This window comes from Elephantulus edwardii, unplaced genomic scaffold, assembly GCF_000299155.1.
Source record: "Elephantulus edwardii isolate Elephantulus edwardi_28Jun2011 unplaced genomic scaffold, EleEdw1.0 scaffold00014, whole genome shotgun sequence".
Taxonomy (NCBI): Eukaryota; Metazoa; Chordata; class Mammalia; order Macroscelidea; family Macroscelididae; genus Elephantulus; species Elephantulus edwardii.
This window is the reverse complement of record NW_006399764.1, coordinates 17378588-17397759: the sequence shown is the minus strand read 5'-3', so window position 1 is coordinate 17397759 and position 19172 is coordinate 17378588. Positions and strand designations below refer to the sequence as shown.

At 37.7% G+C, this 19172-nt stretch overlaps 1 protein-coding gene across 1 annotated transcript in view; it reads right to left on the bottom strand.

Moving 5' to 3' along the window:
• Nucleotides 1-19172, bottom strand: part of ZDHHC21 (zinc finger, DHHC-type containing 21) — a 38157-nt gene that overhangs the window by 8182 nt on the left and 10803 nt on the right. The window contains exon 5 of the mRNA XM_006881290.1: nt 3091-3207. Within this exon, the coding sequence (XP_006881352.1) occupies nt 3091-3207 (117 nt within the window). The remainder of the gene's footprint in view (nt 1-3090; nt 3208-19172) is intronic.

Sequence of the window (19172 nt, the reverse complement as noted above, 5' to 3'; positions counted from 1 at the left end):
GTTTAGGGCTGTTGTACATAGGGTCGCTATGAGTTGCAAACGACTCGACGGCACAGAACAACAACAACAACAACGTATATATATAAAATGTATTAAAACTTTATTTCTTCTTTTGCCCAAAACAATATTCCACTACACTAATACACCACATTTTGTCTACCAATTTCTTTGTTTAGGCATCCTGGGTTGTTTCCATCTCTTGGTTACTGTGAATAATGATACAATAAAATGTGGTACACAAGTATCTACTTGAGTCCCTATTTTCAAGGCTTTTTGATACAGACTTGAAATTGCTTGGTAATATGCAACTGTATGTGTAATTTCTGAAGAATCAGGAAACTGTTTTTCACAATGGCTGTACGTTTTACATTTATACCAACACTGTGTAAGATTTCAATTTGTCCACAATCTCATCAAAATTTATTTTCATTTTTTCTGATACTAGTCAACCTATCAGATGTGCATAATAATAATAAAAAAAAAACCATCAAACTTTAATGACGGGCAACCACTATAAAACCGTTTGGCGTTTTCTTAAAAAGGTGGACAGCAATACCATTTGATCTAGCTATTCCACTACTAGGATTATACCCTAAAGAAGCAAGAGTTGCAACATGAACAGACTCATGTTTACTGCAGCATTATTTAAAACAGCAAAGAGATGGAAACAGTTCAACTGGCCACCAATGAAAGAATGGATAAACTACCATATGGTCATGCAATGGAATACTATGCAATATGGAAAACCCTAAAAAATTAATGAAACACTACACAACATGAGTCTAGAGGACATTATTCTGAGTGAAAGCAGTCAGTCTCAAAAGGATAAATACTGTATAAGACCAGTGGTATAAAAACTTAGAGATAGGTTTACATATCGAGAGAATCAATCTAGTTATGGTTACCAGAGAAGGGGGACAGAGCAGAGTAGAAAACTAACTGATAGACAACAAATACATAAAAGGATGAGTAAAAGGGGGAAAGGATGAAAAAGAGAACACTGAATTGAATGGACATTACCTTTTATATATAAAACAAAATATGGAACAAAACATGCACCAATGAGTGAGTGGAAAATATGCTTTGCTAACTTTCACTCAAATCACAAAAAAAAGTATTTCATTGAGTTTTAGGTGAATGTACATAGCACGTTTGTTTCTGACGTAACAGTTTCTACACCATTTTGTAGCATAACATTAGCTCTATTTGTCATATGTGAAGGTTCCCATCATGTCTCCTAATTTGGTTCTGTTTCTACTAATGTGGCTTCCCTCCCTCTCCTTAACTTATCACCCTTGTTTTAAGGTAACTGTTGATTATCTGGCCCCATACAGCTGATTGTAAAACAAGTACAGTGCTCATGGGTCACACTGTTTCTACTATTCAGATGAAAGGTAACCACCAGGAGTGGCTTTAGTGTTAAGTTCATAGTCATTGTAAGTTAACAGATTCCAAGGTTCTTCTAGTCTCTATTGGTTCAGCAGGTCTGGCCTTCTTTTAGGAATTGGAGTTTTGCTCTACATTTTTCATTCTTTTTCTCTGTGACCATCTCGCCAGGACATTCTATTGTGTCCCTAGTCAGTACTATCAGAAGTGGTAACCACGTAACATCTAGTTTGATAGGTTAACTTGAAGTCATTTGTTCAAAAGGGGTTTTAGTCCAGTGGACTACTTTCTTGGGTTTCTTTATGCTCTTGTGTTGTAGACGGACAGAGAACAATAAATAGAAACCAAGAGCTCCAGATGAGTAGAGACTAATGTCCCAGGCCCACAGCTCGGAAAACTTTTTATGAGCTGTTACATTAACTGAGTTATCCCACTGTCTCAAGCCTTCAAACACAGTAAACCTACCCTATGAAGTGTTTGGTAAGAGTTACTGGTAAACACATTTTAATAAGCAATAAATATTATACATAATACAGTCATTTATTGCTGTGTTAGCTGCTATCAAATGATACCTCTTCAATGCATCTATTTATATACATGAGTAAAAAGAGGCTGGGAAACTTTGTTGGCATTGGTCAGAAGGGCCCATGAATGAAAAATTTTTATATACATTGGAAACTGCCTTGTAAATACATTATTTCAATTTAAACCCCCACAATGTATGGGAAAAGCAAGTTCGCCCTACATCAGCTGTGATGCTGTGTATTATCAAACTTTCTAACCCAGATTCAGAATGATTTTTCTCATTTTTTTTTATCTTTTTTGGTTGTGATAAAGGACTGTCATTTAGCTAATTAGGAAGACTGATATTACAATGTATTATTTCAGCCTTATTTCCCAATATTTCAATGTCTGAAGCCTTAAGAAATGGATGCATGATGAGGGTACCCCCCCCAAAAATAATCCAATTATCATACTTATATGTTATTATTCTATGTGTTTGATAAAACTGGCCCAATTAGATGGAGGGGGATATGACTTGGAATATCCTACACAGGTAATAATTAAAAGGGAAAATATAACATTACTTATTAAGGTACATTTTTTCACATTAAAAAAGGAATTTGACGTTCTCTCTTCTCTTTCCCTATCATGTGTTATTAAATGAGCCGTTAAAAGAATTCTTTCTCACATCTAGATAAACAGTCACTTAACTTCGATTTCACATCAATAAACACAAGCAAAACAGAAGACTTAATTACTATAAAATGTTTCAACCAGAAACTCCACTTTTGGGAATTTACCTTAAGTAGAGAGTTTAAAGATGAAAAAGAGAAGTTGAAAACTGTGTTATTTAGAACATTAAAAAAAGAAATGGCTGCACACTAGATGCCAATCAACTAGACTGTGGTTAATTAAACTAGGTTATTTTCTACAGAGAGTATACACAGATATATTAAAAATTAGTCTACAGTCATATACAAAATGTATCTGGTTAATTTTTAATAGTAGGATGCAAAAGTTTATGTACAGTACATATGGATTATAACTACTTTAAAATTACATACGCATGTGAAAATAATAATACACAAATAATTATGGGTAATTTTCTCCCATTTATAACTTCCTATTAGTCTTCAGAATTAAGTTTATAATAAGGAAATCTGTTCAAAGAAACACTGCTTCACTGAAAAACATACTTACTGTGATGATGCCAATTAGCTGAGTATAAAAGAGTCCAGTGATTCCAACCAGCATGGTAATACCCATAAAGGCAGCGAGTCTCATGATGGCCAATTCATGCCTAATGACAAAGAGGTCCTATTTTTTAAAAAAACACATATATTTTAAAAAGTATTAAGAATAATTTAAAACGGTATTTAAGAGCTGCAGTAACAATCAGACTGTGCCTCACCCCCTCCTTATCTTCAAAGAACTCGATTTTCCCCTTTTTTGAGATGGCTGCACTTGATCAATAAAGCATCACCAATAACTTTAATAGGAGCAAATAGAAAAAATATAGATTTATACGACATTCCACGATTTTTAAAAGCCCGGGTGGCACAGTGGTTAAAGTGCTTAGCTGCCAACAGCAAGGCAGGTGGTGCAACCCCAGCAGCCACCGTGGAGGAGAACACGGCAGGCGGCTTCCATAGCAGTTACAGCCATGGAAACCTCAGGCAGCAGTGCTGCTCTGTTCTACAGAGTTGGAATGGACTTGATCGCAAAGGGTAGAGAGTCCAAACACCCCCTTGACCCAAGACTGTAAGGCAGTCCTGTTGATTTGTTAACCTATTGTGTGGCAAAACCAACACAAAATTCAGATGGTGTGTAAACTTTAGTTCACAGAAGGAACTAAATTATCATTCTGCCAAAAAGCTCAAGTGCAAATGCATAATTAGTGCTATCGGTTAAGTTCAAGTAACCGAGATACTCAAAATATGTAATTTAGTAAAAGTGAAGAGATCATGTACATAATAGAATAATTTAGATAGCTCTCTTCAAGTCTACTTCATTCATTCACTCAGCCATCCACTCACCCAACCACCAACACCAAAAATATGCTACTTAGCAAAACTGTTAAAAACACTGTCAGTAACCTCAAGAAATACAGCTTATTGGTAAAGAGGACCCAATTTTGCAAAACTTCAAAACAACATGATGTACACTGTAACAGGGATATATGCACAGAGTATAGTTCCTGTCCGTGGAAGAAGGATGGGCATTCTCCCCTCAAGCGATTAACTGCCTCTGAAAACCTGCCAGTGGGTCAGCTATGAGTTGGTTCCAACTTGACGCTTTACAACATATGCTATTTTATCCCTGAGAAACATTAAATGAGCAAATAAGACTGTATGCAGAGGAAAAGAGACATGGGGGAATACATAAAATGCACCTCAGACACCAGGTTTAGCTCTTTAATGCTTTATCATTGCTGCTGTTGTTGTTAGGTGCTGTTGAGTCAAGTATGACTCATAAAAATCCTATGAACAACAGATCTGAATCTTGCCCTATCCTGTGCCATCTTCACACTTTCTGACACACCAGAGCCCATTACGATAGTCACTCTGTCAATCCACCTGGTTGGGGGTTTTCCTCTCCTTCACTGACCCTCAATCCTTCCAAGTATTATGTTCCTTTCTAAGGAACAGCCCCTCTTAGCAACATGCCCAAAGCAGGTGAGGCAAAGCCTCACCATCCTAGTCTCCAAAGAGGACCCTGCCTGCATTCTCTCCAAGACATATTTGTTTGGTTTTTCAGCAGTCCATGGGATATTCAATGTTCTTCTCCAACCCCAGAGCTCAAAGGCATCAATTCTTTTTCTGTCATCCCTATTCACTGCCCAGCTCTCAAATGCATAGCAAGTGATTGGAAAGGCCATGGCCTGAATTTGATGCCTTTTAGTCCTCAAACTGACATCATTATTCCTCAATAATTTGCAGAGATCCCTAATTGCAGACTTTCCCAGTGCAATGTGTCTCCTTATTTCCTGACTACCAGTACAAAGAGTGTTATAATAATTTGCAGAGATCCCTAATTGCAGACTTTCCCAGTGCAATGTGTCTCCTTATTTCCTGACTACCAGTACAAAGAGTGTTAATTGTGAATCCAAGTAAGATGAAGTTGTTGACAGCTTCAATCTCTTCTCCATCCACCATGATGTTGGCTATCAGTCCAGTAGTAAGAAACTTTGTTTTCTTGGAATTTAGAGATGCAATCCGTACTGAAGGTGGCACTGCTTTTACTTTCAGCAAGCACCCACCATTTTACAGAAAACTCACATAGTGCAACCCTTCTGGAGTCCAATACCGCAAAAAGACTTCAGATCTTCTTCAAAGTAAAGGGCCAAGCTTATTGTACCTACATATTTGTTAACTACTTAACATGCATAAAACCATGCTACTCTTTTTATTAATTTCTCACTTTCCTCTACTCTCCCAGAGAAAAGATTTTTAAAATAACATATTTTGGTTAAATACTATTTATAAATGTTAGAGATAGAGTTGAGACTAAGAGATCTACTCATCGTATTAAAATAGTTCACTAGGGTTTTTTTCGAGTAGCCTAATGATAAGGAGCTGTGCTGCCAATCCAAAGGCACACTGTTTGAATCCACCAGCTGTTCTGTGGCAGAAAGATGAGCAATCTCCTCCCAAGTGATTTACTGCCTCTGAAAACCTACTGGAGGGTCAGTTCTGGCTACACAGTACTCAACAACAACAAGACACTTTCATCCATATATTTTTAACTGCTCTTCTATTTCCAAAACCCAACTGCTTACGCATACAAAATTAACAACAGCAACAGACCCACCAGATCTTGAGGGGGTTTTCTGTGTTATTTTTTAACACAAGTTTCCAGAGTACAACTTCACTTCCATCTTGGAATTTAAACTGTTTATATTGGTTTGCTTAAGAAGTTTGTATACCTTGTGTTTCACACTAGGCTTCATTCACAGTTTTTCATACAATCATTTCAATGCAACATGTTTCATAAAATCAATTACCATTGGGCCTTGCCCATCATTAGCCTGCCTTTTCAGGCCCCCGCTGGGTCACAGTACTTTTGAATAAAATAACCAGCTTGAGAAACTGCATTCAAAGTTAGAAGAATCCATTCACAAATTTAAGATTTTTACTACATAATCAACAACTGTACTTGTTTCATTTCTTTCAGTTTTTCCTAAGAAAATGTTTACGTACAGATATACACATAAACCATATGCTCGGTTTAAAGTAATACTACAGCCTCAAGTGTACGAGTATTTAAAAACATCCTGAAGCCTTGTACATGCACTTCCAATCTCCAGCTGCACCCCCACCTCCATGCTAAAGGTAAAGAAATCATTTCATCAATTCTTCACTCCATGTTTCCGTTTCCACTCTGAAACTAACTCTCACTCTTTGTATGTTTTGACAAGCCCAAGTTCTTAATTTTAAAGTAGCCCAATTTATGATCTTTTCCTTTTGTATCTTTAAATCCTGTTTAATAAATATTTCCTGGCGAGCTCTGGTGGCCTAGTGGCAAGAAGCTGCACTGCAATCTCAGAGGTACATGGTTCAAATCCACCAGATGCTCTGCTGGAGAAGGAGGAACAATCTCCTCCTGTATCAGTCAGATCTGATTTGACAGTACACACAACAAATAATGAAATAAAATAAAATTTAAAAACTAAATAAATATTTCCTGACTTTTAGATAATAAAGATATTCTCCTCTTAAGTATTTAAAAGCTCTATAGTTTTGCATTTCATTTAAAGCAATGATCTATACTTGCTGATTTTCTAAGATAAACTAACCTGACATTCACTGGATAAACCCAGCTCAGTCAGAAAGTAATACATTTTTATGTAAATGCAACAGTATGAATTTTTAAATATTTGTTTGGGAGGGCTTTCTTTTTCTAACTATGTTCATAATCAGACTAGTTTATCATTTTCTTTCTCTTGATGATCTATACAAAATGAGTAATAGGCTCTTTTTTCTACTTCATACATGGAAGAACAGAGATAAAGAAAAGGCAGCATCTGGATAAATATAGTCACATGAACAAACTAAAAAGGGAGAGGAACTTCCCGTGGAATAACAGTTTCATGGTCCTCTTCAGTAATTTTTTTTAGAATTTGCCTAATCAAATTTCATAAACCAAGCAATAGTGGAAATATCACCTCTTGATGTAAACTAGATGAAAATAAGCCAAATGTCCAATGGGGCCACCTATAGTCTTAGAAATAATTTACTGCTCTTGTCTTCGCTCTTAATAACTTTGCTATCCATATATAATCCTGCTAATAGCTAATCTGTTAATTTCTTAACTCATTTCTCTAACTTCTTTGTCTTCTGCTTTTCATTCCAATTCTATGCAGCCTTCAATGTGAACAAATTCTCAATCACAATGGAACCTCTAATCCCATGAGGCAACTCTACTTCACAGTCCAGGACCTCTCTTCCCTACCTCATACTTTCCATCAGCTCCCATGTTTATATCCTACAGGTCACTGTTGTTTTTTTTTCCTTAAGTACACTACCAACTTTCCATCTCTCTCTCTCTCTCTCTCTCTCACCACTGTTCTCTTCATAGGTAAAGGCTGCTCATTCTAAGTCATCTTCCTGTCCTCTAAAATTTAGAGCATCCTAGGGCTTGGTCTTTAGACCAAGATAACACTTATTTTGTGTACTATTATGTATTTGCTTATTGCTTGTTCTTGCAATGAGACTGTTAGGCTTATTAACTTCAAGACCTTTTTCCTGCTCACTCTACCAACATCTGTTGCTGTTGCTGTGTTCCACTGAGTCAGAACTGACCCACAGCTGAACCTCCAGTGGGTTTTCAGGGACAGCTAACAGCACAGGAGGAGACTGCCGAGACTCCTCCCACATAGCAGCTGGTGGACTGAAACCACGTGACTTTGGGATTGCGGTGCAGATTCTTACCACTAGGGCACAAGTGCTCCCGGCCCTCTCTCCTAAAAGATATCCTGTCAGGTCCCATGGCTTTAAATATCATCTTGAAGCAAGAGGCTTTCAATTTCCTATCTTGTTTGGACCACTGCACTGACCTTCAGAGCCCAGTATCTAACGTCTTGGTAAACATTCCTTCTTGGATGGCTAGAAGGGATTTCAAATGAAATATGTGTAAAATCACAATCTTTAACTTCCTCTAAAACTCCTCTTCCCCAGGATTCCCCTTCTCAGTAAATGGTAGGTATTTCCATTCTTCCAGTTGATGATGGTATGAGAATTTCATCTTTGACTTTTCACTTTCTATTTCATACTCCATAGCCAAATAATGACCAAACCCTAGCAGCTCCTCTAACAATAATGAGCCATTTCTCCGCTTTACTAGCACCACCATCATCATCTCAGGGTGCATGATACTTTAATACCATGCCAACCAGTGCCCCTCTTTTTATGCTTCACAGCAATCAGATTTTTTCCCTAAAATGTAAATGAACTTGCATTCTAAATACATAGCTTTCAAAACCTCAACCACTAAAAATTCTGATAAACTACATCCAAACCCAATACCGCCCATCCTCAGCTATCTCCTACCACTCTCCTCCCCTAATTCTCCCCCTTTAAGCCACACAGGCCTCCCGGGTAACCCAGCTCCCACCTCGGGTGCTGGCAATGCTTTTCTCCTCTGCTTGGAATGCTCTTCCTCGCAAAACCAGAATGACTTGCTTGAGTTCCAGGTCTCTGCACAAGTGTCACTAAGAGAAAGGCCTTCTCTGACAGTATCATTACTGCTGCTGTATCATTCTACAGAACCCTTATCTTGCACACTACGTACCTCCTTACTGCCTGTCCTTGTGAGACTGCACACCCTGTAAGGGCAAGAACTTATTCCTGCTCACGGGTGCACTGTTCCTGGAGCAAGGACTCGCCAGAGGCGGCCACACACTAAAGAACTGTTGAATGATTCAATAAATGTTCTTCATAATTTCCGAAAACAACTATACTTCATAAAAACCCTAATACTTTTTACATCAATATGTATGAGGAAATTTTTATTTCTAAGTCTATTCTGTCATCTCCTTTCCTGTTTTTATGAGACTAGAAATGAACATGTAATGTATTTGTGATCTTCCTTCAGCTGCCAGGTTTCTCAGCCTCGGCACTAAGACATTCTGGCTAGCCTAACTCTGCCTTTCAACGGGGGCGGACATTTGGCTACCGTAATTCTGCCTGTGTTTTACAGAATAGTTAGCAGTGTTTGCAGCTACCACCAACTAGATGCCAGTATGATTCTTTCAGGTATGACACTGTGGAAAAAAAATAAATACATGTTTCTAGACAATACCGATTAGGAGAGTCTGAGGTGGCAGACAATCTTTATTCTCCTCACTGAGAAGTACTGAACCTCTGGAAGGGACTGGGCTTTACTGCATCTTTAGAGACTAGAAATAGCATTGATCACATCTGAAGAATTCAAATTTTTAATGAAGCTAAATAACCAATCTCATATACTAAAGACGATTCTGTGTGGCCATTATTCTTATATAAAGTAAGATCCTCACATGTGCATGGCTTACTAGCATTCTGAGAATGGACCTTAGCTGAAAAATGCGCAAACTGTATCATTATATTAAAAATACAAACTAGTTACATGCTTATTTTGTAGACTTCTCTTCCAGCCCTTGCCCTAGAGAAAATGTACTTTTTTTGTCTTATAGCCTAATGAAAATAAACATCTTTAAAGAGAAAAATAATTACTCACATATTTCTAATGGTTATCACTGACTGATAAATATTTCACATTAAATTCTGGTGTAAATAGTATATCGCTTTCTTAAGAAGCAAATTTTAATGGCATTCTGTCAGATTCACAACTGAGGGTAATATATTTCAGAAAAAGCCTGTCTGCCTTGCCAAGTTTTAGTAGTAAAAATTCTAGGGGCGAAGAAAAGGAGCACTGCAATAAGAAAGCAACATATAATACTTTCTGTTAAGTTTATCTTTCAAATACAGCAATGTCTGGAAAGTAAAAGAGAAATAACAAAACTGCTACCATGGTTTAACCATCCAAGCTCATAGTGATGAAAATGCTAAATCTTCTACGCTAAATACTGTAAGAGTTATAATTAGTTGGATATGTGAACAAACATAATGAATTGTAGATCCTTTAGTACAAGAGCTCCAAGATATTTCTTCCTTCCCTTCCCTTCCCTCCCTCCCTCCTTTCCTTCCTTCTGTCCTTCCGTCCTTCCTATCCATCTATCATTCTATCTATCACTAAAAGAATAAGGGACATACTGACACTGAAATGACAATAAGCAGAAAGGGTATTCTTGACCTGGCTTTTCCTATAAACTAATTACACAGCTGATGTGATTCATTTCCAAGAAAGATAAAACGTTACTAACCAAAGACATCATCACCAGCATTTCAGAATGCATGAACAAAAAAGCCCAATTACTTTTCTTGCTAACATTAAAAATAATTTTCACTTCATACTGCTCTCTTATGGTCTTAATTTCTGACTATTCGTGGCTATTGACTACTCTTGCCAAAAATGTCCAAGGCCAAAACATGTTTCAGCCATTTTATCTGTTCTTCCGTGTTCACAATAAAGGACCCTGTAGATACGAAGAAAATGCAAGCTATTAACTAAAGCCTAAAATATCTTTTTAAAATAGCAATAAATACCAGAAGTAGTCAGGATACTTTAAGACTAATTATGAGGAAAAAAATGAACATGAATTGCACAAGAGATTTACCAATATTCCAAGTACAGCCGGTGTCTGGCGATTTCTATTCTTTGTTAGCCAAAAGACTAGGCGAGGAATTCTGGGGCGCAGTTCTGACATCAAATCCCTAGCAACGCTATTAGACAACAGCCAGTTGGAATAGTAATAATGTATCTCCCGGCTGAGGAACTGGCTGGACTGCTAAACATTATTTATTTTCCTCTTCTGAATACTGGCAGCATGTCCCTTTATTGAAATTTTCTCCCTTTTCTTTCCTCTCATAGACATAAATGCAGTACGTTCATTTTTGCCCTCACTCTGAAAATAAGTGTAAAAGAAAAAAATAACTTACAAATTACTTGAACCTACTTCATTAAAAGCAACTTGAAAGATGTAGCTTTAAACTAATGAAGTATGCTAGTGATGATTAGTTGCATAATCCATTATTAATAGCCACAAAGTTGTTTTTTTTAAAAAGGGATGAAGCTCATTTTCTCATAAAGAGAAATAGTAAGCGTTGTCTATCCTATCTGATTGCCAGCAGACACACATTTTTAAATGTTCTGAGTGCACTGTAATGCCTTTATAAGATGCATCTAGACAGTCCTTGTAGCGGACAAACTTGTGTTAACTAAAGGTTACCTCCGTGAGAATGGTGCAGCGATGTGAATCCACCAAACCTGGGTTCACTTAGCTCTCTGCAGAGCAGATTGTACAATGTCCTAACACTTTTTAGTCTTTTGGGAAATTATAGAATGCAAGAGTAAGAGTGCTAAAAAAATGTCCTCAAGAAAAAGTGCCCAAAGCTGGAAAAATAGATTAATCTTCTATACGACTAACAAGACTCAGGAAGAGACAGAAATGCACCGAAGTCAGACCTCTGTCCAGTGCTTGCAGTGTGAATGGGCAAGTTCCCGAGCATCCCTGCACCTCAGTTACCTGACCTGTACAATGGGCACGATGCAATGTGATCATTTCAGGGACATTTTAAATGATCGGGTAATTTCTGCTAATCAAGTACATGTGCTGTTGTGCACCATCTATTACTTATAAATTCAACATAAAGAATCAGAAAATAGGACTAGCAAAATATTGACGCATCAACACAGAATGAGTTTAAGGAAGGATACATTTTAAGGCTAATGATATCTACATATTTCTTTTAAGGGCTATAATTTTCTAATATTGGCCTTGGCAAATATAATTTAATAATATACTAGTGGTCAGACTTTTTCTAGTAAACATTTAAAATAATTATGTGGAAAATTAATATGGATCTTGGCCAAAATAAAAAATTAATTTCCTCAATATTCTGTTTACAGAAGCAACAAATGATCACTACTCTACACGTTTTTAAATTTTTGTAATTTCCACTGCTATTACTTACGAAAAAACAAATAAAAATTAGTATCATAATGGCATAATAAATGCAAGTGATGGTTAAACAAATATAATGCTGAGCATATGAAAAGATTCTCTAAACATCTCAAGCTTCTAATTAGTCAATTTATCCACATCCTCTTAAAATGAAATCTATGTTTCAAATTCCTAAAATTTTTTTTAGCTGTGCATTTTCCTTAATAATTAGAATTTTAAGGTATTTTGAGTTAACTAATTTCAAAGATAGTAAAACTAATACTTTATAGATCTGGAGTTATTCTTTAGTAAATATCAAAGCATATAAACCAACACTTACAGCTTTAAAAAAAAATCCCAAATTTGGGAGTTGGTTGATAATGATAAATCCCTTGCCTTCTGTATGTCTTAGTCTTTTCCTCCCTTAAAGGTACATATTAAAATATTTTCTCAAAACTTCACATACTAAAAACATATAAATCTTTGAAAGTTCATGACAGTTTAATAACTAAGGTTAAGAACATTAAAATTATAATGAGTAGCTCTAAAAACCAATGAGGAAATATTAAAGTTAATAATTCAGCTCAGAAATCTCTCCAGGTAAGAGAAAATGAGGCAAAGGAAATGGAAGAAAAGCAGACTTTTCAAACCACCCCTTCCCTAGAGTTTATTAGTCCCAAGGAGCCTCGGTGGTATGATGGTTAAGTTCTCTGCTGAACAGAAGGCCTGCCTGCCTCACTCATTCACTCACTGACTGCTGTGGGCTCAGCTGGATACAGCTCAAAGCTGAACCTTGGGTGGGTTCCTGAGCCTGTGAAGTGCACTGGAGATAGACCATCTTTCTTCTTTCAGCCATTGGTGGGCTGAAGCGACCAGAGAAGTGTGGCCTTTAGGTCGGCAGTGCAATTCCCTAATTACCTGGCCCCCAGAGCTCCAGTTAAGATGATTGCCTTTAAAATACTATTTTAAATAACAAGACAAGTGAAGAGTCAGGCAGTTCTATTCTGTTCTACAGAGTCTTTATAATAAGTCACACACAACATTAACACTGAGAATCTGCTTCCTCTCAATTCTATTTCCCATGTGCAGAAATATATTCACTTAAACCCCATTCTCACTTCCGACTGAATACAAGTTAAGCACCATTACAACACTGTTCAAATGGTAACAATAAACAAAAAACCCAATAAATTCCTCACCCCTGCAAACAAACCCAACAGAGAGCTATCTAAGCTTACTTTTGAAAGCCACTGAGTAAGCACTCAGCTGTGAAATGTAGAGGACAGAGAAGATGCTGTGCTGCCATCTATCTACTTAAAAGGATAGAAGGAAAAAAGCACGTGCAGACTCAAGCCAAGCCTTCCTTAACTCTGGCTGACAGAGGACTCCAGGGTCAAGGTGCACGTAACTGTGTCACCATTCTCAAAGGAAGGACCCGTGACTCCCATGCATGTGGTATCAAAAGACAGACCGAAACTTTGGGGATCTTTATTCCACAGCCAAACATTAAAACAACTAACAGGGTGACTCACTCTTACCAGCTTTGCCCACACAATCAGGAACTACATTTATTTTCGTTTGTGTTTGTTTTAGAAAAGAATATAAGCAAAGAATTAATAAAAAAATAACTTTAAAAATAGAAGAAGGGTAAGGAATTGCCTGAAATATATTCCACTGTAAACAAATAATACACACCCATATTTAAAGAAAAGACCAAAATAGTAATGGCCTTTCTGCTAACATTAATGGTAATGTTTAGTTATTTCTGTCATTATAAAAACTACAACAGTAGGTGTTATCTATAAATTATCTGATATAGAAAGAATAAGGGGAGCTCTGGTGGCCTAGTGGTAAGGAGCTGTAACTACAATCCCAGAGGCTCACGGTTCGAATCCACCAGATGCTCTGCTGGGGAAGGAGGGACAATCTCCTCCTGTACCAGTCAGATCTGAGTTGACGGTACACTCACACAAAATAATAAAATAAAAAAATTTTAAAAAAAAAGAAAGAATAGTGTTGTTAGCCTCAGAGATATTTAAATCATTGATGATATTTTAGAACAGATTTGACCTTGAATCAGTTATTCCAGTAACTTTTCCTAGCTTTCTGTTCTTGCATTATCCACCAATTTTTTCCTTCCCCCTCTCTATCTGGTTAAGCTTTACCTCCTTATAAAGTCCATTTTGAATCTTTTTTCCTAGAGTACAGCAGTTCTCAAACTTTACAACGACAAGGTCTGTAGGTGACAGCTCCAACTGATCACAAGGTTACTCTTAACCCACTCTGGTGTCATGTCATTGCACAGAGCAAATCACCTGACACAACTGTTAAACAATATGTTACTGTCTTTAACACCTTTGAGGTAACAGCTTATATAAGATCAACTCCCTTAGCAAGACTACTACTAAAAGCCAGATAAAAACTACTCAGTTGATAAGTAAAGAAATGTCTGAAGACATGAGAGCTATTCAGATAGCAGGATCCAAAAGGCAAGACCCTAGGGAGAGCAGTGAAGTGAGCCTTCACTACTTTTTCTGTTAAGGTACTAGCCATGTCCTGCCTTTTCCGTCAAGGTACTAGCCACTTCCTGCACAGTGCTACATGGAGGCCAGACAAGCAAAGACTCAGAGCTAACTGCAATCTCACAGAGCTCGGGGAAGAAAAAACAAAACCACCACCCCTGCAAGGTGTATGCACACTAAACACCATAACTACAGTAAAACACCTGTATTTTTTTTTCCTTCAGTTGAAACCACTGAAAGGGGTTATACCACATGAGTGAAGTCATTCTGGAGCAAGGCCCTCACAAAGAATAAAACTATTAAATTATTAACCATTACAAATGTCAAATAATTCAGCAAATATCTTCAAATGAACCAGTTTAGTAAGATCAAAATTCTTATTTAGTCTTGTTGCATGCGACTCATAGTGACTCCCAGCAACTCATAGTGACCCTATGTACTGAAGCTCGCCCTGTCCTGAGCCAGTCTGTCCCCAACACCCCTACCCTGCTACCCCAGTTACTGTGTCAGTTTATGTTATCCAGGGTCTTCCTCTCCTGTGTTCTTATCCAATGCCCAGTATGAAAATCAAACATATCATAAGATTGGTATATCTGATAACAAAGGGATTAAAAAAAGACAAAGGAGATATTGACAAGGAGATATTGAGGCTATCAGATCAGACATTTAAATATCTGTAATTGAAATGCTCAAGAAAATAGATAACCAAAAAAAAAAAAAAAAGAAGAGAGCTCTGGTGGCCTAGTTGCAAGAATCTGTACTGCAATCCCAAAGGTGTGCAGTTTGAACCCACCAGCTGCTCCGCTGGAGAAGGAGGGGCAATCTGCTCCTGTGCCAGTCGGATCTGATTCGATGGTACACAACAGGGAAAAAAAGAAAAGAGATGACAATGAAATGGAGAACTGTACCCAGCAATGTGAGCTATGGAAAGGAAAAAAAAAATGGAAATTCTAAAAGTGATAAGAAAAAAATAACCAAATTAACAACTCAGTAGAATGATTGACTAGTAGACTGAAAAATGAAAAAGTTAATTAATCCTCCAGAAAATGCATTAACCAAGAAGACATTCAGTCTGAAGCACAGAAAAGAAAGCCAGAACTATTTGGTGCAAAGAGCAAAAGCACAAAGAAATCACCAAGTCACAGCACAGACTGACTGGGAAACGTCAAAACCAAAAGGAAAAAAAGACGTCACTTCAGTGAAATAGCAAGAGGAAAACCTGCCTTTTCAGCAGAAAAGATAAAATTCACAATAAATGGGATACTGTCTCTTAAAATGGAAAGAAAATATCCACCAAACTACGATTCTATGCCAAGCAAATAAACCTGTCAAAATGGTGATGAAGTAAGCCTAGATACTCACAGGTCAACCAAACCGGGGGAGTCTACTCAAGGAGATGGATACTAAAAGGCAAAAAATAAAAATCCTAGAAGGAAAAGCATCAGTATGTGGAGAATTCATAATAAACAGTGAATTCACAGAACAGAAGAATTAGAAAACTTAACGTCTTCTTGTCCTGTGTTTTAGTTCTCAATCGACAAAACTCCACAACACAAAGACAGTTCGACAATAACAAAAAAGAAAAACTAAACCACAGCAGTTGAGTCGACAGATTCCGAGTAACCCACAAGGAGAGGGCAGAACTGCTCCATGCGTTTCTAAAGCTGGAATCTTTACAGAAGCAGACTGTCTTATCTCTCACAAAGCAGCTGGCAGATTAACTGCTGACTTCTAGTTAGCAGATGAGCATTTTAACCACTGTGCTACCACGGCTCCTGAATGAGGCTACTAAGTAACCCACTGTGGTTGGGTCAATTATGGCTTTTGGTGACCTCCACCGTAAAGATTTACAGGAGGAGATCGTCCACCTGTCTACTGACGGGTGGATTTTGCGGACCACTTCGGTTAGCAGCCTGGTAGCTTACCAAGACTTCTAGTGAGGACAGAGTTGTTGCTGTTAGGCGCCACTGAGTTGACTATGACCACAGTAACCCTAAGAACTACATATGTGAACCTAGACTTATTCCACACTACCCTCACGGAATGCTCCAGCCCACCGTCACTGTGTCCACCTTGTTGGGGGTCTACCTCTTCTCTGATCGTCCACCTTTCCTAACATTAGTGATGTCTTTTTCCAAGGACTGGCCCTTCCTGACAACATGCTCAAAGTGAATGAGAAGAAGTTTCACCATCCTTGCCACAAAGGACCACCTTGGTAGCACTTTCTTTTTTAAGACAGGCTTTGTTCTTTTGGCAGTCTCTGAATTCGGATCCTGAATATATACCACAATAACAGTTTTGTTGTATACCATCGAGATGGAAGTGACTCACAGCTGACCCTCCAGCAGGTTTTAGGAGGCAGTTAATCACATCGGAGGAGAATGCCCATCTTTCTCCCACAAAGCAACTGGTGGATTAGAACTGCTTGCTTTTGGCCTGGCAGCGCAACTTACCCCTAAGCCACCAGGACGCCCTATAATGTTGTTGCTGCTACTGTTGTTGTTATTGTTGTATACCACTGAACTGGAACCAACCCACAGTTGACCCTCCAGCAGGTTTTCAGAGGCAGTTTAATCAGATGGGAAGAGATTGCCCATCCTTCTCTCATGGAACAGCTGGTGGACAACACAGCTCCTTACCACTTGGTCACCAGAACTCCCTACGTAATGACAGTTGCTGTGTACTAATGATCAAGTCAGAACCGACTCATAGCTGACCCTCAGCGGGTTTCCAGAGGCAGCACTCTCACGGGAGGAGATGGCCCGTCCTTCTCCCATGGAGCAGCTGAGGGATCTGAACCGTATGCCTTCAGGACTGCAGCGTAGATTCTTATCACTAGGCCATCAGAGCTCCCTAACGACATAATGACAGCAGGGGGCAGTAAACTGTCAGCAAACCAGAAATAATAACACTTTAAAAAATACACAATAGTACATTTTAAGCCCAGCTACAATGGATCTGGAGCCAGGTGAACAATCATGCCATAGTTTTACACCTTCAATAATCTCTATTAGTCTGTCTCTCCATCTATAAAAATGGAAGGAGAGAAAAAGTATAGGTATATATCACACTGTTATGTGCACTAAACAAAAATGCACTTGAAGCCCGTAGTGACAGACATAGCTCAGAGTTAAGGCCTCAAAAATTCTACTTGATATTGTCATTATCACTACTGTCGTTACCTTATTGGGCAACTCTTTTGACATACACTGTGTAATGCTACAGCATGAGAAAGCACTGGCTCCAAGGAAGGTATATTCAAAAGACAGAGGAGAAATTATGTTTTATTATTTCCGTCTTCAATATGCTGTACTTAAAGGAACCACAAATTAATAACTCTATGCTACAGCTGCTTTGACATCAGTGGATGTAAATATTTCTTACCAAGTTACGTTTTTTTAGTGGAAGAAAATAATAATAGTGGCAGAAAGAAAACATCAGTGCGTAGCAAGTAAGAAGTTCTGTGTAGAAACACAATTGCAGAAAAAGCCAATGATTATCTTCACCAACACAATTATTAATCCTAAAGGGAAAAATGGAAAAATAAACAATAGTGTCATCATTAATAAGATATCAATTTCAGAATTGGTAAGCTATGAAACTAAAAGCAAACACAAGCAACTTTATTTACGTTCAACTAAATACAGATATGCTGTAGTCCCTCACACCTAAAAGCAACAGCATATAGTAAAGGGGAGTCCATGTCTATGACCCCTCTTTACAGCACCCCAGTGAGATAGCAAGAACAGTCTCCTTGTTTCATTCCTATGAAAACAGAAGGAAGTAAGCCAATTGTCAGAAGATGAACAGAGAAAACAGTGACAAGCAAATAAGAGCTTTCTCTGGTACACTGCTCTTTCTTGATGCTTACTTGTGGTGAGAACAATTTGAAAAAATAAAACAATAGAACTTAAACTTGCCATTCCAACATAAGTCTTAAGCATTTGTAATATTTCTTATGCTTAAAATTTATCCTTGACTGGTTGCTGAAACATCAAAAATAAAATATATTTGAAACTAATTAGAAATACTTAAAAGCTACACATCTATCAATATCACTGATTAACCTGAAAAAGGGGGAAGATTTAACGGTTAAATACTCTCCAAAGCTGGAAATATTTAGGCTAAGAATTTTATTGCATAAAATTATTTTACTTAAAAGTTTCAAAATATTTAAATATTCTAGCAAAAAAACCCTAGCTCAAAACTAGAAATTACTTTGTAATTCTTTCATTTCATTTCAAAACAGTTGTCCTCGTTTGAATAAAAAAAAAAACCCAAAAAAAACCCACCCTTGAAAATGATGTAACTCCTAATGCAGTAGTTCCTAAATTAAATCACTGTGCTGACATGTGCTGTGAAATTCCTTTGAAAAGTCTAATGTCGACCTGAAACTTCACTGAGTCACTTCTTGGAGTTAAGAACTCATGCTTTGTAAGCAAGAAAATGCACATTGTGCTTTATCTGCAAAGTGGGTTCTCAGAGGAGTGTGTTACCATCACACACAAAGTGCTGGGTACCGCAGCTGTTGCCTGAAAAAGGAAATTACCATCATCTGTCTTGTCCTTCCTGTCCCCCAGATGTCCGAGAAATAACCACTAAGGTCACAGCTCTCTTCTTTTCTTTTTTTTTTAAATTGTATTATTTTTACGTGTACCATCAAATCAGATCCGACTGGTACAGGAGGAGATTGCCTCCTCCTTCTCCAGCAGAGCACC